A 22,158-nucleotide genomic window follows, 5' to 3' on the forward strand; every position below is an offset into this window, starting at 1 on the left:
AGAATTAATATCACTATACTACAGTGATATAGCTAAATCAATGCTCATAGCAGCATAACTCATAACAGTTTAGTTATGCAACCAGCCCAGGTGCCTGCCAACAGATGAATGGATAAAGATGTGATATATTATACAATGAAGATTTACTCAGCCCTCATGTAAAATGAAATTATGGCACTTGAGGGTAAATGGATAGAACGAGAGAACATTATGCTAAGTGAAATAAGCCAGGTTCAGTCGGCCAAGGGTCAGAGCCTTTCACTTACATGTGGAAGCTAAACCAAAATAAGAAGAAAAAAATAATAATAGGGGAGGGAAAATCCAAATTGAGGGAAAGGAATGACAGATGAGAAAAGAAGAATGGTGAAATGAAATTGACAAACTATGCTATGTACATGTATGAATGTACCACAGTGATTTTCACCTTTATTTGTATCTATAGAGCACTAATTAAAAGAACACTATAAATGAATAGAAGAAAAACCAGTAGATAAGAGGAAGGAAGAGGGAAAAGAAAGGGGAAGTATTCGGGACTGAAGTGGAACAAATTATATTTCATGCTTGTATGATTATGTCAAAATGAACACCACTATTATGTATAACCATAATGTACTAATAAAAAGAAAGATCTCAGGTCTTTCCCTAACTTGTGATGTGCACAGATGTGGAAAGAAACTACCACTGAGCACAGTGGCACATGCCTGTAATCCCAGGTGCTCAGGAGGCTGAGACAGGAGGATCACAAGTTCAAAGCCAGCCTCAGAAACTCAGCAAAGCCTAAGCAACTTAACAAGAACCTGTCCCAAAATGAAAAAATAAAAAGGGCTGGGGATGTGGCTCAGTGTTGAAGCTCCCCTGGGTTCAATCTCCAGGACAAAAAAGAAAAAGAAAAAATATAAAAAAGAAACTACCCAATGCTGGAGAAAAACTCAATAGAAAATACAGACCAAACAAATCTTGGAACTTAGACAAAACTGGGAATAGCTCATGTTTTCAAAAACTGCAATGGAAAGGCTATTGTGGTAAGATAGACAAGGACATTTAAACAGCTATTCTAAATGTATCCTGAGTATCATAAAAAGTGGAGAAAAACATGACCAAATTAAAAGAAAAAAAGTAAGCAAAGACCACAAATGTAATTTTTAGAGATGAAAATACAACATCCAACATAAAGGATACACATAATGGGATTGAGACTGCATTAGACACTGAAAAAGAAATGACCAGTCAATGAAACTGTTGAAAATGAACAAAAGAGGAAAAAAGATTAAAAAAAATTCCCATAATTTCCCTATGTAAAATATCAAGATTTCAAGCACACATATGAATGAAGTCTCAGGAAGAAAAGTACTTCAAGGATAGAAATAATATTCTAGGAAATGATGACCATTTTCCAAATTCAGTTTTTAAGAAAGTATAAGCTCACCTAAAAAGCCTTTTAAAAATCACAACATAAATATAAGGAAAGTTAGATTGAGGCTTATTATAATCAAATTACAGAATAATAATAATGATAAAGAAACATGCTTAACAGCAATAAGATACAATAACATATGTCAGAGGAACAAAGATAAGAATCATGGCAGATTTCTCATGATAGGCTATGCAAGTGAAAATATAATTGAGTAGTAGCTCTAAAATATTGAGACTATAAATCAGCTGTCTACCCAGAATTCTATAGCAGGGAAAAATTTGTAAACTAAGAGAAAATGGAAACATTTTCTAATAACAGAAACATAGACAGAATTTGTTTCAGTACAAAATAAAGTACCCTGTAAGTAAAGTTAAAGAAAATTTGTCAGAGAGAAAGAAAACAATCCAGATGATAATATGGATCTCCACAAAGAAATGAAGAAGGTCAAAACAGTAATTATAGAAGGTATTTTTCTCATTTTTGACATCTTAAACAGATAAGCATTCAAGCAAAACTATTTAGAGTTTAATAATAAATAATAATTTAAAATAAGGAAGGGGGATAGAAAATTACACACACATAAACACACACACACTTGTCATTTAAAAATATATATGTGTACAATTCCTCAGAAAATTAAAACCAAGAAATGAGCCAAATTGTCCATGACTGGCAGTGTTCTCTAGGCTGTGCAGCAGGAAAATGGACTATGTAGATATATAATTTTCAATTGTTTTCAGCAAAATAACAAGTTACTTCCATAGAGAAATAACAGTCCTTCCAATGAAATGTTCTGGAACAATTAGATACTTAAGAAAAAAATAACTCTCTCTTATCTCAACGTATACAAAAACTAAGTTCAAATGACTATTATATTCAATAAAAGGGTGAAGATTCTAAAACTTCTAGAAAATTTTTTGACCTTGGAGTCACATACATAAACCATAGAAGAAGAATTTGACAGCTATACTTTGTCAAAATTAGAAAGACTTCATCTTCTTCCAGAGACATTAATATAAAATTAAAATTTCAGAAGCATACAGAGAGAAAATACTTGCTGTAGATATATGTAAGAAATAATTTTTGTTTAGAAATTCTAAACAACTTTTACAACTCCACAACAGTAAGACAAACAACCCATAACAAAATGAACATAAATGTTACAAGATATTTCACCAAAAAAGATATTAAAATGGCAAATAAGTACATAAAAGTATTCAACACTATTAGTCATTAGGAAAATGCAAATTAAAACCACAAAGAGTTGCCACTATACACCCACTAGAACAGCTAAAAGTAAAAAAGACTGACAATACTATTTTGGTGAAGATGTGGAGGATTTAGAACTCTCATACATTGCTGATGGAACTGCAAAATTGTACAGACACTTTGGAAAACACTTAGGCAGTTTGTTATACAGTCACTTATAAAGTTAAACATTTATGACCCATAATCTCACATCTATATATGTCCTAAAGAGAATAGAAAATATAAATCCACACAAGACTTGTACATGAATGTTCATAGGGGCATACTCAGAATAGTCAAACTGGAAACAACCTAAATGACCATCAACAGGTGAATGAATAAGCAAATCAGGCACATCCACACCACTAGAATACTACCCCATAATAAGGAGGAAACTAGCAATACCCCTAACCGTGTGAGTCTCCAAAGCATTTTTCCAATTGAAAAAAATCATGCACAAAACATTGTATTCTTCATGACTCCCTCTACATGAAATTCTAGAACAGGCAAAAGTGTAATGACAAAGAGCAGATCAGATGTTTCATCTTTCCAGGGACTTGGGAGGAAAGACTGACAAGCAGCACTAGAGAATGTTTTGCAGAGATGCAATGCTCCATCTCATGATCATTGGGGTACTTATATCACTACATAAAGCTGGAAAAACTCAGAGAAGAATACACTTAAAAATGGTGAATATCAATAAAACTGATTTGAAAAGTACATATAAAGTCTTTAGTTCCTCTCCAATCACATTATATAAGTATCTGACAGAGGTGAAGCCAAGAAACTAAAGATTTTTAAAACCTTCCCAGTTTTATGATAGGTAGACAAGCAGCTATAATAGGGAACAACTTTAGGAGCAAGTCATCCTTTGGACTCCAATTCTGATAAATAGCAAGAGAGATTATTATGATATCTCAATTTATGATCAGGAAACCCTAGGAATTAGAGATGACCAAAGCTAACCCTACCACATGCTTAAATGCATCTTGATTAGTCTGAAAACTGTAACATGACTCTGTTTTCAAGGGGCAAATCGGGTTGACCATATTTGACAGCAGAAGACAGAAATACAGGGTATAATCAGAGCTGCAAATAGTGTTTATTGTTACTATTATTTTTATTACTCTCAAAAATATCTGTACTTTAAAACAAAAATCCTAAAGATAAATAAATTTCAAGAAACAAAAAAATAGCTAAAATGAAGGAAGGACAGGCAGTGGAGTTAAAATTCATTTTTGTCTTCCTGTTCAAATATCCTATAAGCAAGTCCTGCCTAGTACAAAACACTGATCTCAGCATCATAGGATAATGTCTCTGAAGTCTTATTCACCACACACAAAAAAATGTCATTTGCTAATAAATGAATGGAACTGGAGAACATCATGCTAAGTGAAATAAGCCAGACTCAGAAAGTCAAAAGTCGAATATTTTCTCTCATAATCCAAAATAAGGGTGCGGAGAGGGAGAGAGAGAGAGAGAGAGAGAAAAGAGGAAGGGAATTCCATCAAAACTGAAGAAAGTTCAGGGGATTGAGGGGGAGAAAGAAGGGAAGAACAGTGGAATGAATCTGACCTAACTTTCCTGTGTACGTATATGAATATACCACAGTGAATATCACCATCATATATATCCACAAGACACCAACTGAAAACAGAAAAGAAAAAGGCAAGTAACAGAAAGATCAATAGAGTAGAGGGAAGGAAACCAGGAAAGAGGGGAGGGAAAGTACTGGGGACTGAATTATAGCAAATTATATTCTATGCTTTCATAATTATGTCAAAATGAATCCTGATGTTATATATTTAAAAAATGATCCAAGTCACCACCAATAAATTTGACTTGAGGGTTTGAGGTGAGGTCCAGGGTCTTATTTTCAAGCATCCCTGCTGATTGTCATGTGTGACCAGTAAGGGAAGTGACTGTCAAGGGGATAACAGAAAGGTATTAAGGTAAATTCTCTTGTTGTTTCTGACTAGCCTCCAGGACAAAATGAACTCTTAAAATGACTTCCTTTTTTTTTAACAGTGTTTTTTTTCTTTAATTTTTATTGTTGGTTGTTCAAAACATTACATAGTTCTTGACAAATCATATTTCACCCTTTGATTCAAGTGGGTTATGAACTCCCATTTTTACCCCGGATACAGATTGCAGCATCACATCGGTTACACATCCACTGTTTTACATATTGCTATACTAGTGTCTGTTGTATTCTGCTGCCTTTCCTATCTTCTACTATTTTAAATCCACTCAAATAAAGCAGTGCCCCCTAGATATGGAAGGCATCTAAAATCCTCTCCTTCAGCTTTTGTAAGACCCTTACATCAAAGCAGAGACTAAGGGAAGGGAGCCTTTCTGTCTTCAGGTGTCTATTGTCTGAAACATGGGAATAGGTATTGACATAAAGAAAGGGTTACAAATAATTACAAATTATACTGAAAACCAGTCTCTCCAATTATTGTAGAAATCCTGAGTATTTCTGTGTCTGAGATCTATGATCAAAATAGCAGTCAATTTCCTACAAATAATGTTGATTCTGCAGGATACTCCAAACTAAATTACCTCTCCAATCCTAGTACATGTTTCACAGAGTCTTTTTCTGTAAGAGTAATCTTCCACAGAACATTCATTAATCTGCCTTTAAGCAGGAGTCTTTCAAGGAAAGAGCAAACTATTAAAGATTTGTGATCATTTTCCACCCTTGGTAGCAGAGAGGAGGTCAGGTTATATATCTGTAAGCCATGACGATTACACATCAGAAAATTCTCAAGGGTCTTTCTGGCCTCTTGATTATAATCCATATTTGAGGATGTCATGCTTCATTGAAATTCCACATTTATTTTAAAGCTCTTAACCTCTGCAATTTTGCCTAAAGGCTGAAAACTTTTGATTTTTCCTATAATGGAAAAATGAAATCTGAAGTAATTCATTTTTCATTTAAAAATTTTTATGGAAACATAATACCATGGAATATCGTATTTCAAGGGTATAGAGGTCACTTTTCCAAATTTGTGTTTAGGTTATGAAAGAAAAAGAATTAAAAAAAAAAGATATAGTGAAAAGCAAGATTTTCAGTGGTTTTAAAATCAAACTATAGACTTCTTTCCAAATAAAGCAATTTCTCCATTCCAATTTTTTTAAATTTGTGTCTAATGTGTTTGTTGTGTATTCAATTCCAAAGCATGCTGTTTGTATTTTCTTGGATCAAATTTTAGATAAAAGGCAGGCTCTGGTATTTCTCTGTGGTAATAGATGATGGGAAGCCGGTCTCATAGGTGAGGAAATCAAAGAATGGGAGAGACAATAGACAAAATTTTTGAAATGGAAGAACCATATACTTATCATTTCATTGGCCAGGATATGCTAGAGAGAGAGAAAGGATGAAACAGAAAGTTATTAACTTCATTGTTTTCATTGAATGTTTATTTTGGATAGTAGAGAAATTAGATGTAGTCATAATCCAACAAAAGGGATTAACAAATATATAAATAAACATTCTATACCTAATATAATTTGGCTAATCAGAGATCCCTAACAAGTTAGAATATAAATTCATTGTAAGGTCTTCCCAAGAGAAACCCAGGGCAAAGGTGCAGGGTGCCAACACTATGCACAGAACTAAAACCAAGGGGTTCTTTCTTATCCTCAGGAGCATGTCTTTAGAGGTCTGACATCCCCACAAGGAACCTACTAATGAAGCTCAGCTATGATTTCCCAGGCAAGCAAGCATTTTGTGACGAGGAAATACAACTTAAAAGGTAGGTGCATATAAGTTCCAATTTTAGAGATAAATTCTAGAATCAGAAGCTGATTGAAGAGCATCAAACCTTACCAAACTAAGTGATATATAAAAGGGAAATTGGTGATCATACATGAGGCCACCTGCTCTGTCATTCTCCAAGCTTTCTGACATAATCAATGGATAGTTACAATGCCAAGAACATTCTAGGTACAATGAGGAAGTGAATAACCACAGAAGCTCTTTATCTTCCCATTGGGTTATGTCCTGATAAACTCATTATTAAGTTGAAAACATTGTTCAGTTATAAATGAGTTTAATATGCCTGTGTTAGTTTTCAGTCATCATAATGAAATCCCTCAATTAATCAACTTATAAAGAGAAAAGAGTTAGTCTGAGTCTCAGTTTTGGAGGTTCTAGTTGGCCTAATTGATTTGTGCCTATGGCAAGGCAGTACATCATGGTGGGAGCAGAGAGCATGTCATAGCAAAACCACTCACCTCACCAGGAAGCAAAAGGCAATGAGGAAGATTTCAGAGTTGCACAGTCCTCGTAGGGACCATACCTGCCATGACCTAAGGACCACCCACAGGCCCTACTTCTCAAAGGTTCCACCAACTCCTGATAGTACTGCCCTGGGGACCAATCCTTTAATGCATGAACATTTGGGGGAACATTTAAGATCCAAACTATAGTAATACCTAACCTACTCAATGTCAAAGTTCAGCAACAATGTGCTTTGTAAAACCTCAGTTGTTTGCTTTCGTGATCTCATGACTGTCTGGGAGCTGTGGCTCTGCATTATGAAAGAAAACTGGATTGCACATTATTTGCCCAAGAAAAGATCAAAATTCAAAATTCAAATTATGGTTGCCACTGATTGTGTATCACTTTCACAGAACTGTGATTCTGAAAAATCCTAAGTTGAACCATAGTTAAGTTGGGAAACATCTTTATATGAAACCTGCTTTCAAATTTTGAGGAGGTTGCAATTCACTACTTAATAACCTATGTGGTGATATGGAGTCATAGTAAGTTTTAGTCTTATCTCTACCACTTATTAAATTTAAGAATTATGGGTAATAGTTTAACTTTTCTACCTTTTAAACTAACCTTTTAGGGTTTTTAGGAATGCAGATTTCACAGATTAAAAGCCTGGTACATACCAAATCCTTAACAAATAGGAGCTATAATTATGTGTTCATGCACATAAATTATTTTTTTTACTTTCTTCAAGTAAAAGAATATAAGAATTAGAATGGATCCATCGGTTCCCCATTAGAATTGTAATAATTATAATTTAGAATTTCAGAGAACTACCATTCATTTATTCCAAATTGGCTTCTACATAAGTGCAGTTCCATAGATAAAGGATGGTGTACAAAAAGAAAGCTATTGTGGAGTCTCAGGTTAAGATAGAAAAAAAAAGCTTTTAAAAGATTAAATTAAATGTCACCTTTATGAAACCATCATCTAAAATATTTAATACCAGAAGAGAAATAAAATGGATTCAAAAAAATAGAAAATAATTGGAAATGGAAAATAAATTTCTCATGGGATATAGATAGTTCAGTTAACTTTCCCCCAAAAAAGTGAATCTAAACAATGAAATAAATCTCTGGAAGGAAGAGCACATTGAAAGGAAACTAATGTTAATGCCAATGTCTCTTAACAAAACATTAGCAGTTTGACATGCAGTAAAACTTACTAATTAGCAGCACAGATTCTGAAGTCTCAGTGCTGAGGTTCAAATCCCAACTCTGGCTCTGCAGCACTCTGACAAGTTTCTTAACTTCTTCATACATCAAAATGAGAATGGTACTAGTACCTATTTCATCACATGTTTGTGTCAATTTTGTGAGTTATTATACACTAAATGTTTAGCATAGTGCCTGTCATACAGCGAGTCCCAAACAGATGTCTGCAGCAGCTGTATCACTATATCATTATAGCTAATATCATAAATATTCATTAAATAGAGAATGTTTCATCATATCTGAGAACTTCCTTTGTTAAAATTCTGTTTTTCTACCATTGTTGTTTACTAGTCTACTAGGAATAGTCCCCAATTTACAATGGCTCAACCAACTTATGATTTTATGATGGTAAAAAAGCAACACATTCAGTAGTATTTTGATCTCTTCTCAGGCTGGCTTTGTATGGGACAATAACTCTCTTGTGATGCTGGGCGTTGGCATGAGCCCAGCTCCCAGTCAGCAGCAGGGTTCCAAAGGTAAACAACCAACCCTAATCTATAGCACTCTGTCCTGCTATAGTGTTTGGCAGATTAGATACATTCAATGCATTTTCAACTTGTGTGGATTTTATTAACCTAAAATTGGATTTATTGAGAACTTGGGAGTCTGAGGCAGGAGGATTACAAGTTCAAGGCCAGCCTCAGAAACTTAGTGAGGCCCTAAGCAGCTTAATCAGACCATGTCTCAAAAAATAGAAAAGTATTACGGATGTGACTCAATTTTAAAGCATTCCTAGGATAAATTTCATATAGATAAATAGATAGATGACAGAGATAGATAGAGATAGAGATACACATATATATTGCAATCTACACCAGAACTTACTGCTAATCTTCACCTGTATGAAGAGAGTTCCATCACCACCTACACATTACTCTCTGTGAATCTGGCAGCAACCAGAACAATACTATGCACTACAAAGGAAAACAAAGGGCTCCTAACCTTAAGGGGGTTCATCTCTTGGTGGGAGAATCCCTTTTAAATGTGAGAGGGATATTTGACAATATTACTCAGGTAGCTGGAGGTTGCAGCTTGCAGTTAAAATGGAATAATGCAGGACATATCAACTGAAACAAGGGAACCAAGTCCACTGGCATGAGTGACAGAGCAGCATTTAGGATAATCTCCCCCACAAAAAGAGCTAATCAATCACCTGAAGGGAAGGTTAATTCTAAACTCCCTGTCAACTCATGTCTGGAGCTTAGAGAAGGGAGAGAGAACTGATAAAAAAAAAAAAATGTAAAAGGGTGTTCTCTTCAAAGTCCTCTAAGATATGGGGGGGAGATCCAGCACACTTTGATAGATTCTCATGGAAAATGGCCTAGAAAGATAGACACTTGCCCTCACTGTGGTAGAGTGTGGTATGGCTTTGACGCATCAAGGAATCTAGACATCGATGGCAGTAACCATGGGTACAGGGAACAGTGTTCTCGAAAGCTCACATGTTCACTATGACAATAGTTCCTTAAGACTTGTTGGTAGATTCTAGCAGAGGTGGGACAGGCAAGAAGAGGAGCAGAAGTAGGCATCCCATGTGACTGACCTCTTCAATGAGCAAGTGCATGTGAGAATCTCAAAAATACTAGCATAAACCCAACAGCCTTATAATGCCAGGTAAACAGGAGTCAGAGGGGCTTAAGAGTACATTATTATCCTTGCCAAGTTTTAAAACAATAATGAGGAATTCTTCATACTCCAGTTACTCACTGCAGAATTTTGTATAATTATCTTTCACAATTAAGCATTATTTATAACCCAAAGTTTATATATTTGCCACATCTCTTCAAGACCTCTACAATTAAGGTAGATAGCCTCTGAGGGTATAAAAGAGAATAAATTCAACAAAAGAGGCTATTGTTTTAAAAATTATAAACAGAAAAATTTTTTAAATAAGCACATTTCATAAAAGCAGTCATTTTACAAAAGCAATGGAAAGGACTGAATATCTGTGCACCATCTGTCCTAGCGCATATATTAAGAACACTATTCCGAGTAACACTTCAACAATGCTGCTTACATTCTTTTCGCTCCTAAAAGAAGTATTACTCCTTCTTTATGTACTTCTTCTTAAAGGACCTGCTCTCTTATGACCATTTGCAGGGGCTTCACACAACTGCTTCATGTAGAAGAAGTCAAATTGAATCTTAGTGCTAGTGTGCCAATCTTATTCAAATTCAACATTTTCTTAACCTTGAATTCTAGTTTGACCTTGCCTCAACACCTCTTCATTCTTGGAGAGCATCTCCTTGTTTCTTTGTTCCTGTGTTTGTATTTGTACTCTACCTTCTTCTCTAAAGCCTCTGAAATGTCACATGCCTCTAATCCCAGATGGTGGTAAGTTTGGTCTTACTACCATCATAGTCATTACCACAAGCTCAGGACAGAAGAGGAAAGTCCATTGAGAACATGCTCACAACTCCTACCCAGCTTCCAAGAGAAGTTGATGGTAGCTGAGGTTCTTCAGGAGGTGCAACATGATTGTATTCTAGCCAGTAGAGGAGATAAGAGGGGGCACTGAGATCAGGCAGATGACTGTGGAAGTGTTGAGGATCAGTGGAGCCTTTCATTCAGGTGGAGTCAGTGGGTTCCTTGAAAAACTTGAGTATTCTTTTATGTAATATTAGAAGATGGCAAAATAAACAAGATACCTGATAGGTCAAAAACACTATGAAAAATATAATGATACTGAAAACCTATCTCTACATAAGACATATAATCTAGCAAGAGAGCAGAGACTTAGTAACTTACCATGCAATTCCAGACATCACATGCCAAAAACATCACAATTAGCTACTTCATAAATGTGATGGATTATATTATCAAGTTCCAAAGTTCAGCTTCATGTCTTCACTTAGTTAAATTTCAAATCTTAATATGCATTTTCTATTTTCACTGCTGCCCTCCTCCCACCAGTATCCCAGTAAGATGCCTATGCTTAGAAAGTATGAAGACATAAGCCATTGGTTGGGAGGTGGAGGAAGTAAATGAAAAAGAAGGATTCCACAGGACGAGATAATTCCAGCAAACAACTTCCCATATTTTTTCTTAAAGAATCTCATCAGCTTGTTATTGATTGTGCTGCTCTTGTCTCTCAGGAAGACAGATGCCAGTAGCCCTACTCTCAATGAGACCCCAAACAGGTGTTCAGGTTAGCCCTGCACACCTTACCTGTTTTGGAATCAGAAATTTCAATAGAAAGCAATCATACATGTGCCAAAGTGTGTGTGTGTGTGTGTGTGTGTGTGTGTGTGTGTGAGAGAGAGAGAGAGAGAGAGAGAGAGAGGCAGACTTACCTCCCAATAAGTGAGAACTCGCCCACAACACCAAGGCGCCGCATGGCACTTAGGAGTCCTCGCACAGTCATGCCCTCGCAGAAGCACACCACCACTCTGGCTTTGGGAAGCCGCTCTCGGAGCTTGCGCAAGAGTCGGTCAAAGCTCTTCTCGCCAGCATTGCTGTAGATTTTGTCTGAATGGGCGATGCAGAGGCCTTCCTGGGCAGCCAACTCTTTGAAAGCATCCATTCCACTCTCCCCGTAATTCCCTGTCCAAAAACAATCAGCAGATAGATGTTCAAGACTACCATGACAGAAACAGCACTTGCAAACTGCAATAAGGACTCCTTAGTTGCTGGGAAGGGAGAGGGTAGACTTGCTAAATGAATTCAAATATGACTGAAACTGAAGGAAGATCTGGGCAGATCAAAAGGAATAATCAAATGTGACCAATCAACTCTATGAATATGATGAGAAATTACGTGAGCTAGGCATCCACGATGAAACAAGTTTTGTGAAATAAAGGACTGCTGCTCTATTTTACAGTCATGATTAATTGTGTTTGTCCCGGACTTTAACTGTGTGGGAGACAGCAGCACATTGGGGTAGGCAGGTCAACTGGCTTCAGCTGGCCGCCAGGTTAAGCGGTAGACACTCAGCCTTTCCATGAAGAGTGAGCTCTCAAAGCAAATGGAACACCTGACCTGGCCGGAGGTAAGCAGACAAGAAACAGTTGCTGGGTTTAGTCAACATCCACCACCCTCTGCTGAAATGCTGGAAGGATGGGAGATTTTTATGTTATATCATTCTCATGATAAAATTACTTTAATCAGTGAAGTAAAATAAATATCACACTTCACCATTTTTCCCTTCCTCTGCGTCACTGATGATATAACCTTCACCTTAGGGGCTTCTATAGCACCTCCACTCTTCTAGGTTTGGGGACACTGATACCTGTGTGGATGATGTACTTACTAACATATCCTCACAGTCCCTCATTGATATTTTCTGTAACTCGCCTACTTCCATGGCCACACTTCTGACCTTGTTATGACAGATGTCTATAATATCTCTAAATGTGGATATCAAACATCCCAGTCTCTGTTTATGTCCTCTTATCATTCAAGCTCATATATTCCACTACACCTACCACAGCAATTTTTTCAACCTCATAAAAACTTGAAATCCATGAACCTATTTTTTTCCTTCCATGCCCTCTCTTAGGCTGGCTTCAACCTTGTAGCCTTTCTTCATCATCACTTCCTTTCAAATTCTTAGCTCTGTTGTATTTTCCTGATGAAACCCTAAGGCTAATGGACTCCAGCCAGCCACCTGTCTACAGCTGTACCTGATCACTTAAACACAGCTGGAATAAGCTCACAACCTATTAACTGGTTTTATTTAAAATTACTGAGCACACATTCCCAAAGTGGTTCTCCATAGTACAGAAAAATTATACAACACCACCCCTATAAATAAATTTTCTTAGTTTCTAATATGACTATTTTGTCCTTACTCTCCTCTCTTTAAATCTTTACAGTAGGGCTGGGGCTGGGGCTCAGTGGTTGAGTGCTCGCCTGGCACATGTATTGTGTCCAACTACAACTAAAAAATAAATATTAAAAAAATCTTTAAACTATAGTAGAGTCCATTGCAATCCCACCTCAGCTGCGATCCTCATTTCATATTCCAATAAGAACACAGAAACAGTGAGACAAAATCCAGCCATTTCCTACAACATCTATGCACTTTTCTTCTTATATTCTCCGGCATTCTTCATGGTATACATTTGAAGTGCTTGAGGATAAGAGTTAACCCATGCTCAAAGATACTTGCTCCCATCACTTTTCATCTATTCAAGGGTTTTTTTCCTGCAATTGTTCCCTCTCTCTTGGAGAATCACTTTCTTCCACCTACTAGTGTCAATTTTAAAAAAAAAAATCCCTGAAGTCGATGTTCCACTTACATTAGTACTTACTCTGCTGCCATATTTGCCACGGCCAGTGTATTTGCTTCTGTATCTCCCATTCTCTCATTTTCTGTATTTTCTTAACTGAGATATAATTGACATACAAAATTTTACATGCATTTGATGTATAATCTTAAGAGTTTAGACATATGTACAACAATCATCCCAGAATCTTCTCTTGTTAAAATCTGTTGCCAGGGCTACTGAAAAGCTTCCTGTTGTCATCTCTCCTGATTTGTTCTGTCTACACTGTCCTCAACCACTCAGGTGCATTCAGGATCACCCCCTCTTGAAACAATTTATTCTCTTGGTTAAAGAGACCAATGTTTGCCTGGTTTCCTCGCCACTCACTGACCACTTTTGAGTGTATTTGCTTGATTTTCCTCGTCTACTCAACCTTGTCATGCAAGGATCCAGTCCTGGGGAAACTTCTCTCTTCTTCTGTACTCTCATCCCAGGTACTCCCACTCAGTCTAATCCACTGTCGAGTCCCATATATATAGAACTTCAGACTAAATTGTCCCCCAGAGCAAGACTAGACTGTTCATTTGCCAACCTCTTGTAGCCATTCATAGACATTTCAAACAACATATCTGAAGTAAATTTTTCATTCTCCACCTTGCAAATATGCTCCTTTTAGACAGCTCCTATTAGTAAGTAGTGTCTTTGCCCACCAAATTACTAGATAATAAAATGTAGAGCTGTTTTAATTTCTGTATTTTTCTCACATCCAAGATCCTATCTCTGAAACACTCCTAATTCATTCTCTTTTATCTGCTTCAACCTCTGCCTCTTTAAACCATGTCTTAGTATGTTCTCTAAAAACAGAACCTGAGATGAAGATTGTTATTCAAGTAATTTATTGGGAGAAGAGCATCAAGAGAAGCAGGGAAGCACATGAGGGAAGAGCTAAGTAGAAAGATTTTCTCAGCTGAACATTAGCTTCTAGCTGGTTCCTGAAGGAAGTGCAAGAGCACATTAAACCATAGAGTTACTCCCACTTTGAGCAAGGGAGCTATGTTGGGTGATGGTCCCTGACTAAACTTTACCCAGGAGGAGGAGAAATACAGCTCCCAGGAAGCAGGTAGCTAGTATTGACAGAAGCATACTCAAATAGTAGTTGAGAGGTTAGTGCACCAGGCAGACAAAGGCAATCTGAGCAGGCCATTCTTACCCAGGCAGTGGCCTCAGCCTCCCCAGTTAGACTCCTTGCTTACATTCTTGTCCCCAATGATTCATTTCACGCCTAGCAACCTGAGTGTTCTGTTAAGGTGTGAACCAGATTATGTTGTTCCATTACAGAGAGCTTCAATTGCTTTCCAGAGTGCTTGGAATGAAAATTAAAATTCCTTCCCTGGGACTACCAGGCTAAACATGGGCTGAGGCTTCTGACCTCTCCAACTTCATCTTTTTCTCATTGTAGAAATCACTTATTAGACATATTTCAACATCCCCTCCTTCACCTTCTCTAGTCTCATGGATGTCAATCTCTTCATAGAATACCCCAAACTCATTCATGTTTCAGTGCTATCTGTTACCAGGAAAGATGCTTTTCTATCAGATAGTCTAGTCATACATCAGGATAAATACCACCTTCTCTAAAAAGCCTCCCCTTAAAGTAGCCTCTCAATAAATCCCCCTTGATTTTAATCTCAATACATATCATATACTCAATATTTTTTGCTAATTTTTTATTCCTCTGAGAGGATAAACTCCGTGATAACACCTCTTTATAAGTTGCTGTTCAGTGATATATCTTTAGTAGTTAGGATAGTTCTAGATATTTAAATTTACAATAAGAGTGTTAATTATAACTGACCAGTAGAGAAATAGACAAAGCAATTTAAACTCAACAATAAGTGAATAACAAGCACATAAAAAAATCTTCAAATTTCATTAATTAACAAGAAAGTAAAATTAAAATAAAACATTTTTTTTTCACTTCTCAAAATACTAGAATTTCAAAGAAATTACATCCAGTGTTGTCAAGGCAAAAACATTCACTGTTGGTTTATGTGGTTCAAACATTTGTTGGAAAACTTGATAGGAGTTTTCAAAAATTTTAAGGTAAATATCAGGTAAATACAGCAATTATCTAGAATATATTTTATATTTTCTAAAAAGGACTTGGGACTTAAATTTAACATCTATAAAATTTTCATGAGCGTCGTAGTGAAACCCGATAAGATTTTCTTGTATCTTTGAAAATAAACCCTTCTTGTTTCCTTGCTAATAAGATCGAATGATCAAACTGGGATATTTCTCTCTTCATCTAGCCACCTTCAGTGGCCTAATATCTTCCATTGAAACCCAAGGAGAAGCTTCAACATATCACAAAACCCTTAGCTCTCTGGTCTGTGGAAACATGCCACAGCTCAGAGAAGAGCAGTGACTGATTATACGGGAGAGAATTGCAGCTGGCTCATTCAACTGCAGAAGAGGGCATAAGGAAGGAAGTCAGATGCCACTTCTCACAATAAATGCTGGTTCAGTAATCCAGAGGTAAATAGACTTTACCAGCAGACTCTCTTAACAAAGCTCACTGTCAGAAAAAGAGAATAACTTTATAACTATGGTGCCAATCCTTGTGCTTTAATCATACACATAAAAAAATGATTTTACTTCTTTATCAAAACACATGCAGACTAAATGAGCAAGAATGCTCTTTGCATGAAAATAAGCAAATTCTCATGTTTTAAATCTAGTAAAGTTTATAGAAATACTCAGTCCAACACCTCAACTTACAGACAAGGAAGTCCACCACAAAGAAGTGAAATGGCTCACCGAAGAGGACATGGAAATAGATGCTAGAAGTAGAAGAGTTTCTCTTTGCCCTAACTTCTAGGTTCCTGCATATTTCTCTTAGTAGCAAAAAATCAATTAATATATATGTTCTCATAATCTAAAATAATGTCTGGGTATGTTAATTTATTCCATGAAATTCTTCTTCCAATTTCTGTATTCATATGTATTTGTTTGGACAGTAATTCTTAATTATACAAATTGATAGCTGAGAATTTTGCATTGAACCACATTTAAACTGCCCATTCCTCTCATGATACTTAAAAATCCCCAAACATGCATATAAATTTCCATGAGAAGAACTCTAACGTATGTAAAACAACAATAACTTGTTCTTTTACTTTATACTTTAAAAATTGCATAAAGAACTAAAAAAAAACTTAATACCAAAAAAAAAAAAAAAACCCAAAATTCAATCAATAAATGGGCTAAGGAACTGAGGAGACATTTCATGGAAGAAGAAATATATGAAATTCATATTAAAAATGTTCAACATCTCTAGCAGTTGGAGAAACACAAATCAAAACTGCACTAAGGTTTCATCTTACTGTAGTCATAAAGGCAATTATCAAGAATACAAGCAACAATAAATGTTGGTGAGGACATGGAGAAAAAGGTACACTCATACATCTCAGGTAGGACTGCGAATAGGCACAATCATTATGGAAAGTCATATGGAGATTCCTCAGAAAACTTGAAATGAAACCAGCATTCGACCCAGCTATCCTGCTCCTTGGTTTATACCCAAAGGACTGAAAATCAACATACTAGTGGCACAGCCACATCAATGTTTATAGCAACTCAATTTACAATAGCTAAACTATGGAACCAACCTAGATCCCCTTCAATGGATGAATGGATAAAGAAACCGTGGTATATATACACAATGGAATATTAGTAGACCTTAAAGAGGAATGAAATTATGACATTTGCCATAAATAAATGGAGTTAGAGAATATCATGCTAAGCAAAATAAGCCCATTTGATAAAAACAAAGGTCAAATGTTTTCTCAGATATGCGGATGCTAATTCACAATGAGGGTACAGCTAGAGAAGAATAGAGGTACTTTGAATTCGTAAGAGGAGAGTGAATGGTGGGGAGGGGGAATGGGGGTAGAAAGCATAGTAGAATGAATCCGACATTATTATCCTATGTACATATATGATTACACAACCTGTGTGATTCTATATCACTTACAACTGGAAGAGTAAGAAGTTATGCTCCATATATGCATGACGTGTCAAAAAGCATTCAATTGTCATAAATAACTAATTAGAACAAATAAAAATTTAACATTGAATCCTTAAACATTATCTCATTTGACTTAAGACACCCAATTGTATCCATTATAATGATAACAATACTAGCTTCAAAGAGCCTAGAAAATGGGAAGAAAATCACCTCCCCATGCATTTTAATTATGTTACTTCTATCATGTTGTGACAAGGACAGGTACAAATATATATGGGATTTTAACCCATACCTGGCATAAAGAAAGTAATGCTTGTTTTGAGTCTTAAAATACAGTAATATTTTCCTTATTAGATAGAAAACTTGGGGACTTGTACCCTGGCTGCCTGCCAGGTCACGAGCAATGTCAGACTAAAGACAATACACTCAGCCTGGAGTCCGCCCTCTGCTCCCCTCCCCCTTCCATCCTGCCCCACAGACTCCTCTTGCTTCTCCAGGTATTGAACAATTTATTTAGATACTTCTCTGGATCTAGCATCTGCAGACATGAAAAAAGTTGTGAATAGTTAGAAAATTGATTTGTATTAAGACATATAGAAATCGGTCACATAATCATAACCATTCAGGACTGGTAGAGAGCTGCACGTTTTCATTCTATTAGAAAATATTATATTGAACTCTTCAGTTCAAAAAAAAAAAATCCCTGCATTTTAAGAGTTGCCAAGAAAAACCAAACGTTAGCTTTCCCTTCAATTCAATGAATATTTACTATATATGTATTTATATTTACATATTTACTATATGTCTGGTATTGGTTAAATACGTAAGTACCTAAACACTTCATGTGTTCATCACAACAACTCCACATCAAAGTTCATAATCCCTTTACCAATGAGATCATGGAAGCTCAAAGAAGTTAAGTAATTTACTCAAGGTGACACAGTGGTGCTTCTACGATTTAACATCTATCATTTTATACGGCCTCATATGTGAACCTATAATATAGCTATGAAGACACCACCTAAGCACACAGAATGCAGCAACAACTGAGTTGCACAGGCTGTCTGAGAAATGAAAAAAAACTATAACATTAGATTCAGGGATGAAAGAACAAAGATAATCAGAGAAGGCCTTGTAGGAAACGTAAGAATGAAGGCTGGGCCTTGAAAGAGACCATTAAGGGACAGGCATTCAGGGTGAACGGGAGTGAATGTGAATCCACAAAAGTTATTTTTAGAGGCAATGAGAAGTTCCACTAGAGCAGAAGGTTCATGGTTTATAGAATGACACTTTGAGTAAGAATTTTCGAGAGAGACATCTGCCAGACCATTCCAAGACAGCAACACAGCAATGTGCTATATGTTGCTGAGACGTAACAGATTATATAACAGACTTTATTCCTGTTACAATATTGCCTAAAACCTAGAGAGTAAAAGAGAAAGGAAAGAGTGGCATCTGACAACACCCATCATCTAAGAAAATTAATATGTTGACAAACCTTAATTTCTATCCTAGTTATGCAACAAAAAGGTTTACTGAGAATAGATCAAGGTATGCTATAAAACTAAGCATCTAAATGGAACTGATAGGGATATTTATGAGGGCAAACGTAAGATTTGCAAAGAAATTCCTATTATTTGGATAATAACAAATCTTGTAAGATAGTGGAAATTGAAAATATTGACAGGGGCATGAAAGGCCCTGCAAACAGATGTAAAAATTAGAACTGTCTCAAGAAAGAAAAAAAACAACACTACGACTCTGGATTTTCTAAGACAGATATGGTTTTGAAGCAGTCAGATATGACAATATTCCACTGGTCAACATAAATTCATTCATAACAGATTGATTTATAGTGATCTGATAGCTAACTTTTATTGATCAAGCAAGCCATGCATAAAAGTGTGCTGGATTTCAAAATCACCTTCATGAACAGCCATCATCATAGAAAGTAGGAAATGAAAGCTAGGCTCTTTATTGATTTTTTCCTACTCTCAAAGTATTGAGGATGTATTTAAAAAACAATCTGAGCTCCAAGGGATGGTTAAAGTTACATATCAATGATCATGTGGAAAATAGTCCAAATGTTCTTTGTTGAATCTTCATAACATTTCTCAAATAATTAAGTATTGTGTTCAACATGGCTTATTTTTACATATCAGTTAAATGAGAAGAATCACTGACGAAGGAGGATATTTAGATACTTCTTCATGTTGGAAGAACCACTAGTCTTAAGCCCTCAACACTCTTAGCCCATGCCTTATTTCATGTAGTCTCATGATCTTGAGACTCCCTCCCTGGTCCAGACTAGGTCAGAGACCAGTCCTTGTCACTAACTTCTCCTGGGAAACATTGGACAAATAAGTTAATACCTCATTTTTAAAAGAGTTTTGAGAAGGAAACTGATTTCATAGCATATTCTAGAAACCTACTCTTCAACATCCATCACTATCAGAAATTCTTCCTTTTGACCTATGTTTCCTACGATAAAGTATACATTCTTCTTCATTCTTGGTGGAAACAGACACAAGATGGTCTGAATTATTTTCTTTTTGTGGTGAAAGATCCTTTCTCTCCTGCTGGCAGAGAAATCATTCCCATTACTTTTCTGATAACTGTTTGACTTGTTTAATTCTCCCACTTACTACCTAGAAAATGTTATGTCTCTCCTGCCTCCATCCAAACACCTGCTGAGTGTTCTAACTCAGTCAGCCCCTGTGGGTCTGGACAGTCAGGTGAGTGAGTGAGTCATCATCCGCCTCAGGGCCACCAGGTGGTAGCATATAAGAAAATTATGTGCAAGGTCAGTGTAGGAACTGCTGCACACAGGGAAGTCACCGAGAACAAAGGAGAATCAATTTCACTGGCAATATCTGGGTCCCACCTCTAATTGTCCTGATTTGGAAGGATGCAGGTACTGCCAGGAGCAGCAGCTTCACCACGGTGGTTGTTCTCTCTCTGCAGTGACATTGAGGTCAAGCTACCTTTGTCTTTGTCTTTGTGTCTCCACGTCTTCTTGAAACCATCTCTAAGATTAAAGCTGGCAGCACTGATAACACTGATGAAGACCCACACCACACAGCAGCGCAGGGTGGAGGGCAATACTGGCACCATACATCTCCAACAAGGCATCTCTGGAGACCCCCCTCTGCACCCTGTTTGTGGCAGCACTAAACTTGCAGACCAAAGAGGACAGGTTAAAGGAAGTCTTTTCCCACTATGGTCACATAGGGTGTCTCTAGCTGGTGAAGGACTGGGACACATACTTTTCCAAGGATTGCACCTCCACAGTGTACAAAGAGGAGTACATGTTGCTGAAAAGGCTACCAGGATGCAGGTGGCCTATGATCCACCAGCAGGAGATATTTGTGCGCCATAAGCTGGAACCGACTCTCAGAGGGTGGATCCCTTGGCCACTGGGAGGAGGACTGGGCCAGAAAAAGGAATCTGGGCAGCTGAGATTGGGGCACAGTATCAGCTTTGGCCACAACCTATTAATTTTCCCATTGTTAAAAACAGCCTTTATAGAGAGGGGAAAGGATAAAGGAGGGAGCCATCCTGATCCTGAGGGAGACACTAGGACTGCAGGACAAGGGACTGAAACCACCACAGGGGTTGGGAGAAAAGATGGCAAGAAAAGGTGCCAGGCGGAGGTGGCCTGAAAATGACTGGGAAAGAGAGCCCACCTTAGAGAGGGTCAAGGGGAGGGAGAGGGATAGAAGCAAGAAGAGGCCCAACAATAGCAGACCCCCAGAGGAAGGGACAGCTGAGTAAAGGACTAGAAGGGTGACTGTCTTTTTGAGCAGTTTATGTCCAGGGATTGAATAAAATACTGATTAGGGTGGCAAGGGCAGAGAAGAAAACACATCTGGAGGCAGATCAACCTATTTGAATTCTGGATTCTGGGTAGAAGATGGATAAGCTTGAAGAACTTTCTTCTGGAAGCCTTGTTTGCCCCTGTGTTAGACGGAGGACATAATGTACATCTCAAAGAGCTCCTATGATTACTAAATCATATATGATAATGAATGTAAATTTCCCAGAATGTAGCAAATGCTGGAACTACTCCCTATAGTTGTAGAATTTAAAATTGGACATAAGGCTTTAGCGTTGACCCAAGAACCTTAGATTTCTTTATCCTCATGCTCCTATTTATAAAACCTGACCTGGTGATTGTTTCTGTGACTGCACTGCTTCTCTTTCCACTCATGGTCACCTGGAGTCAGGTTGTCCCTTGATATTTTTCCTGACACGCTTGCGCAAAGCAAGTCTTTCTCTTTTTATTTTTTGGAATTGTTTTGTTTGTTTTGCGCTCCAAGTCTGTTTGTCTATATTGTCTGTCACTCAGTCTTCTTTAAGTTATTCCACACATGCCTGTGGATCCCTGTTAGAGCTTCTTTAGGCAATGACGCAGTTTGTTGATTCTCTAACTTGAGTTCTTTAGGAAATGGAGAAAGAAATAGAAATAAAGCTGTAAGTGATATAAAAGTGCCAGGAGATCATCATTCTTGGAAAAAAAAAAAAAAGCATTTTTTCCATTACAGTTTCCATATGCAAGAAATAGGTTTAGAGACAGACTCTATCACACCTGTCCTCTGTCCATATCTCTGTAATACTGATAAACAATTAAAACTAGGAAGGATATATCAAGCAACAGTTCAGAAAACAGCACTCAAACACACACACACACACACACACACACACCGTCTCTCTCTCTCTCTTTCTCTCTAAAGCTATATGTTTTCTAATGACAATTTCCAGTT

At 37.0% G+C, this 22,158-nt stretch overlaps 1 protein-coding gene, 1 long non-coding RNA gene and 1 pseudogene across 4 annotated transcripts in view; 2 read left to right on the forward strand and 1 right to left on the reverse strand.

Annotated features, from left to right (window-relative positions):
• Grm1 (glutamate metabotropic receptor 1) overlaps positions 1-22,158 on the reverse strand; it is a 380,075-nt gene that overhangs the window by 254,618 nt on the left and 103,299 nt on the right. For all 3 annotated transcript variants that reach the window (XM_027938489.2, XM_027938491.2, XM_027938493.2), the window contains exon 2: positions 11,452-11,701. In XM_027938489.2, the coding sequence (XP_027794290.2) occupies positions 11,452-11,701 (250 nt within the window). The remainder of the gene's footprint in view (positions 1-11,451; positions 11,702-22,158) is intronic.
• LOC139706185 (uncharacterized) overlaps positions 1-22,158 on the forward strand; it is a 99,621-nt gene that overhangs the window by 18,461 nt on the left and 59,002 nt on the right. The window contains exon 3 of the long non-coding RNA XR_011707829.1: positions 6,312-6,420. This is a non-coding gene — a long non-coding RNA (uncharacterized lncRNA). The remainder of the gene's footprint in view (positions 1-6,311; positions 6,421-22,158) is intronic.
• On the forward strand, positions 11,742-21,169 carry LOC114095240 (U11/U12 small nuclear ribonucleoprotein 35 kDa protein-like; annotated as a pseudogene).

Source organism: Marmota flaviventris, chromosome 6 (assembly GCF_047511675.1).
Source record: "Marmota flaviventris isolate mMarFla1 chromosome 6, mMarFla1.hap1, whole genome shotgun sequence".
Lineage (NCBI taxonomy): Eukaryota > Metazoa > Chordata > Mammalia > Rodentia > Sciuridae > Marmota > Marmota flaviventris.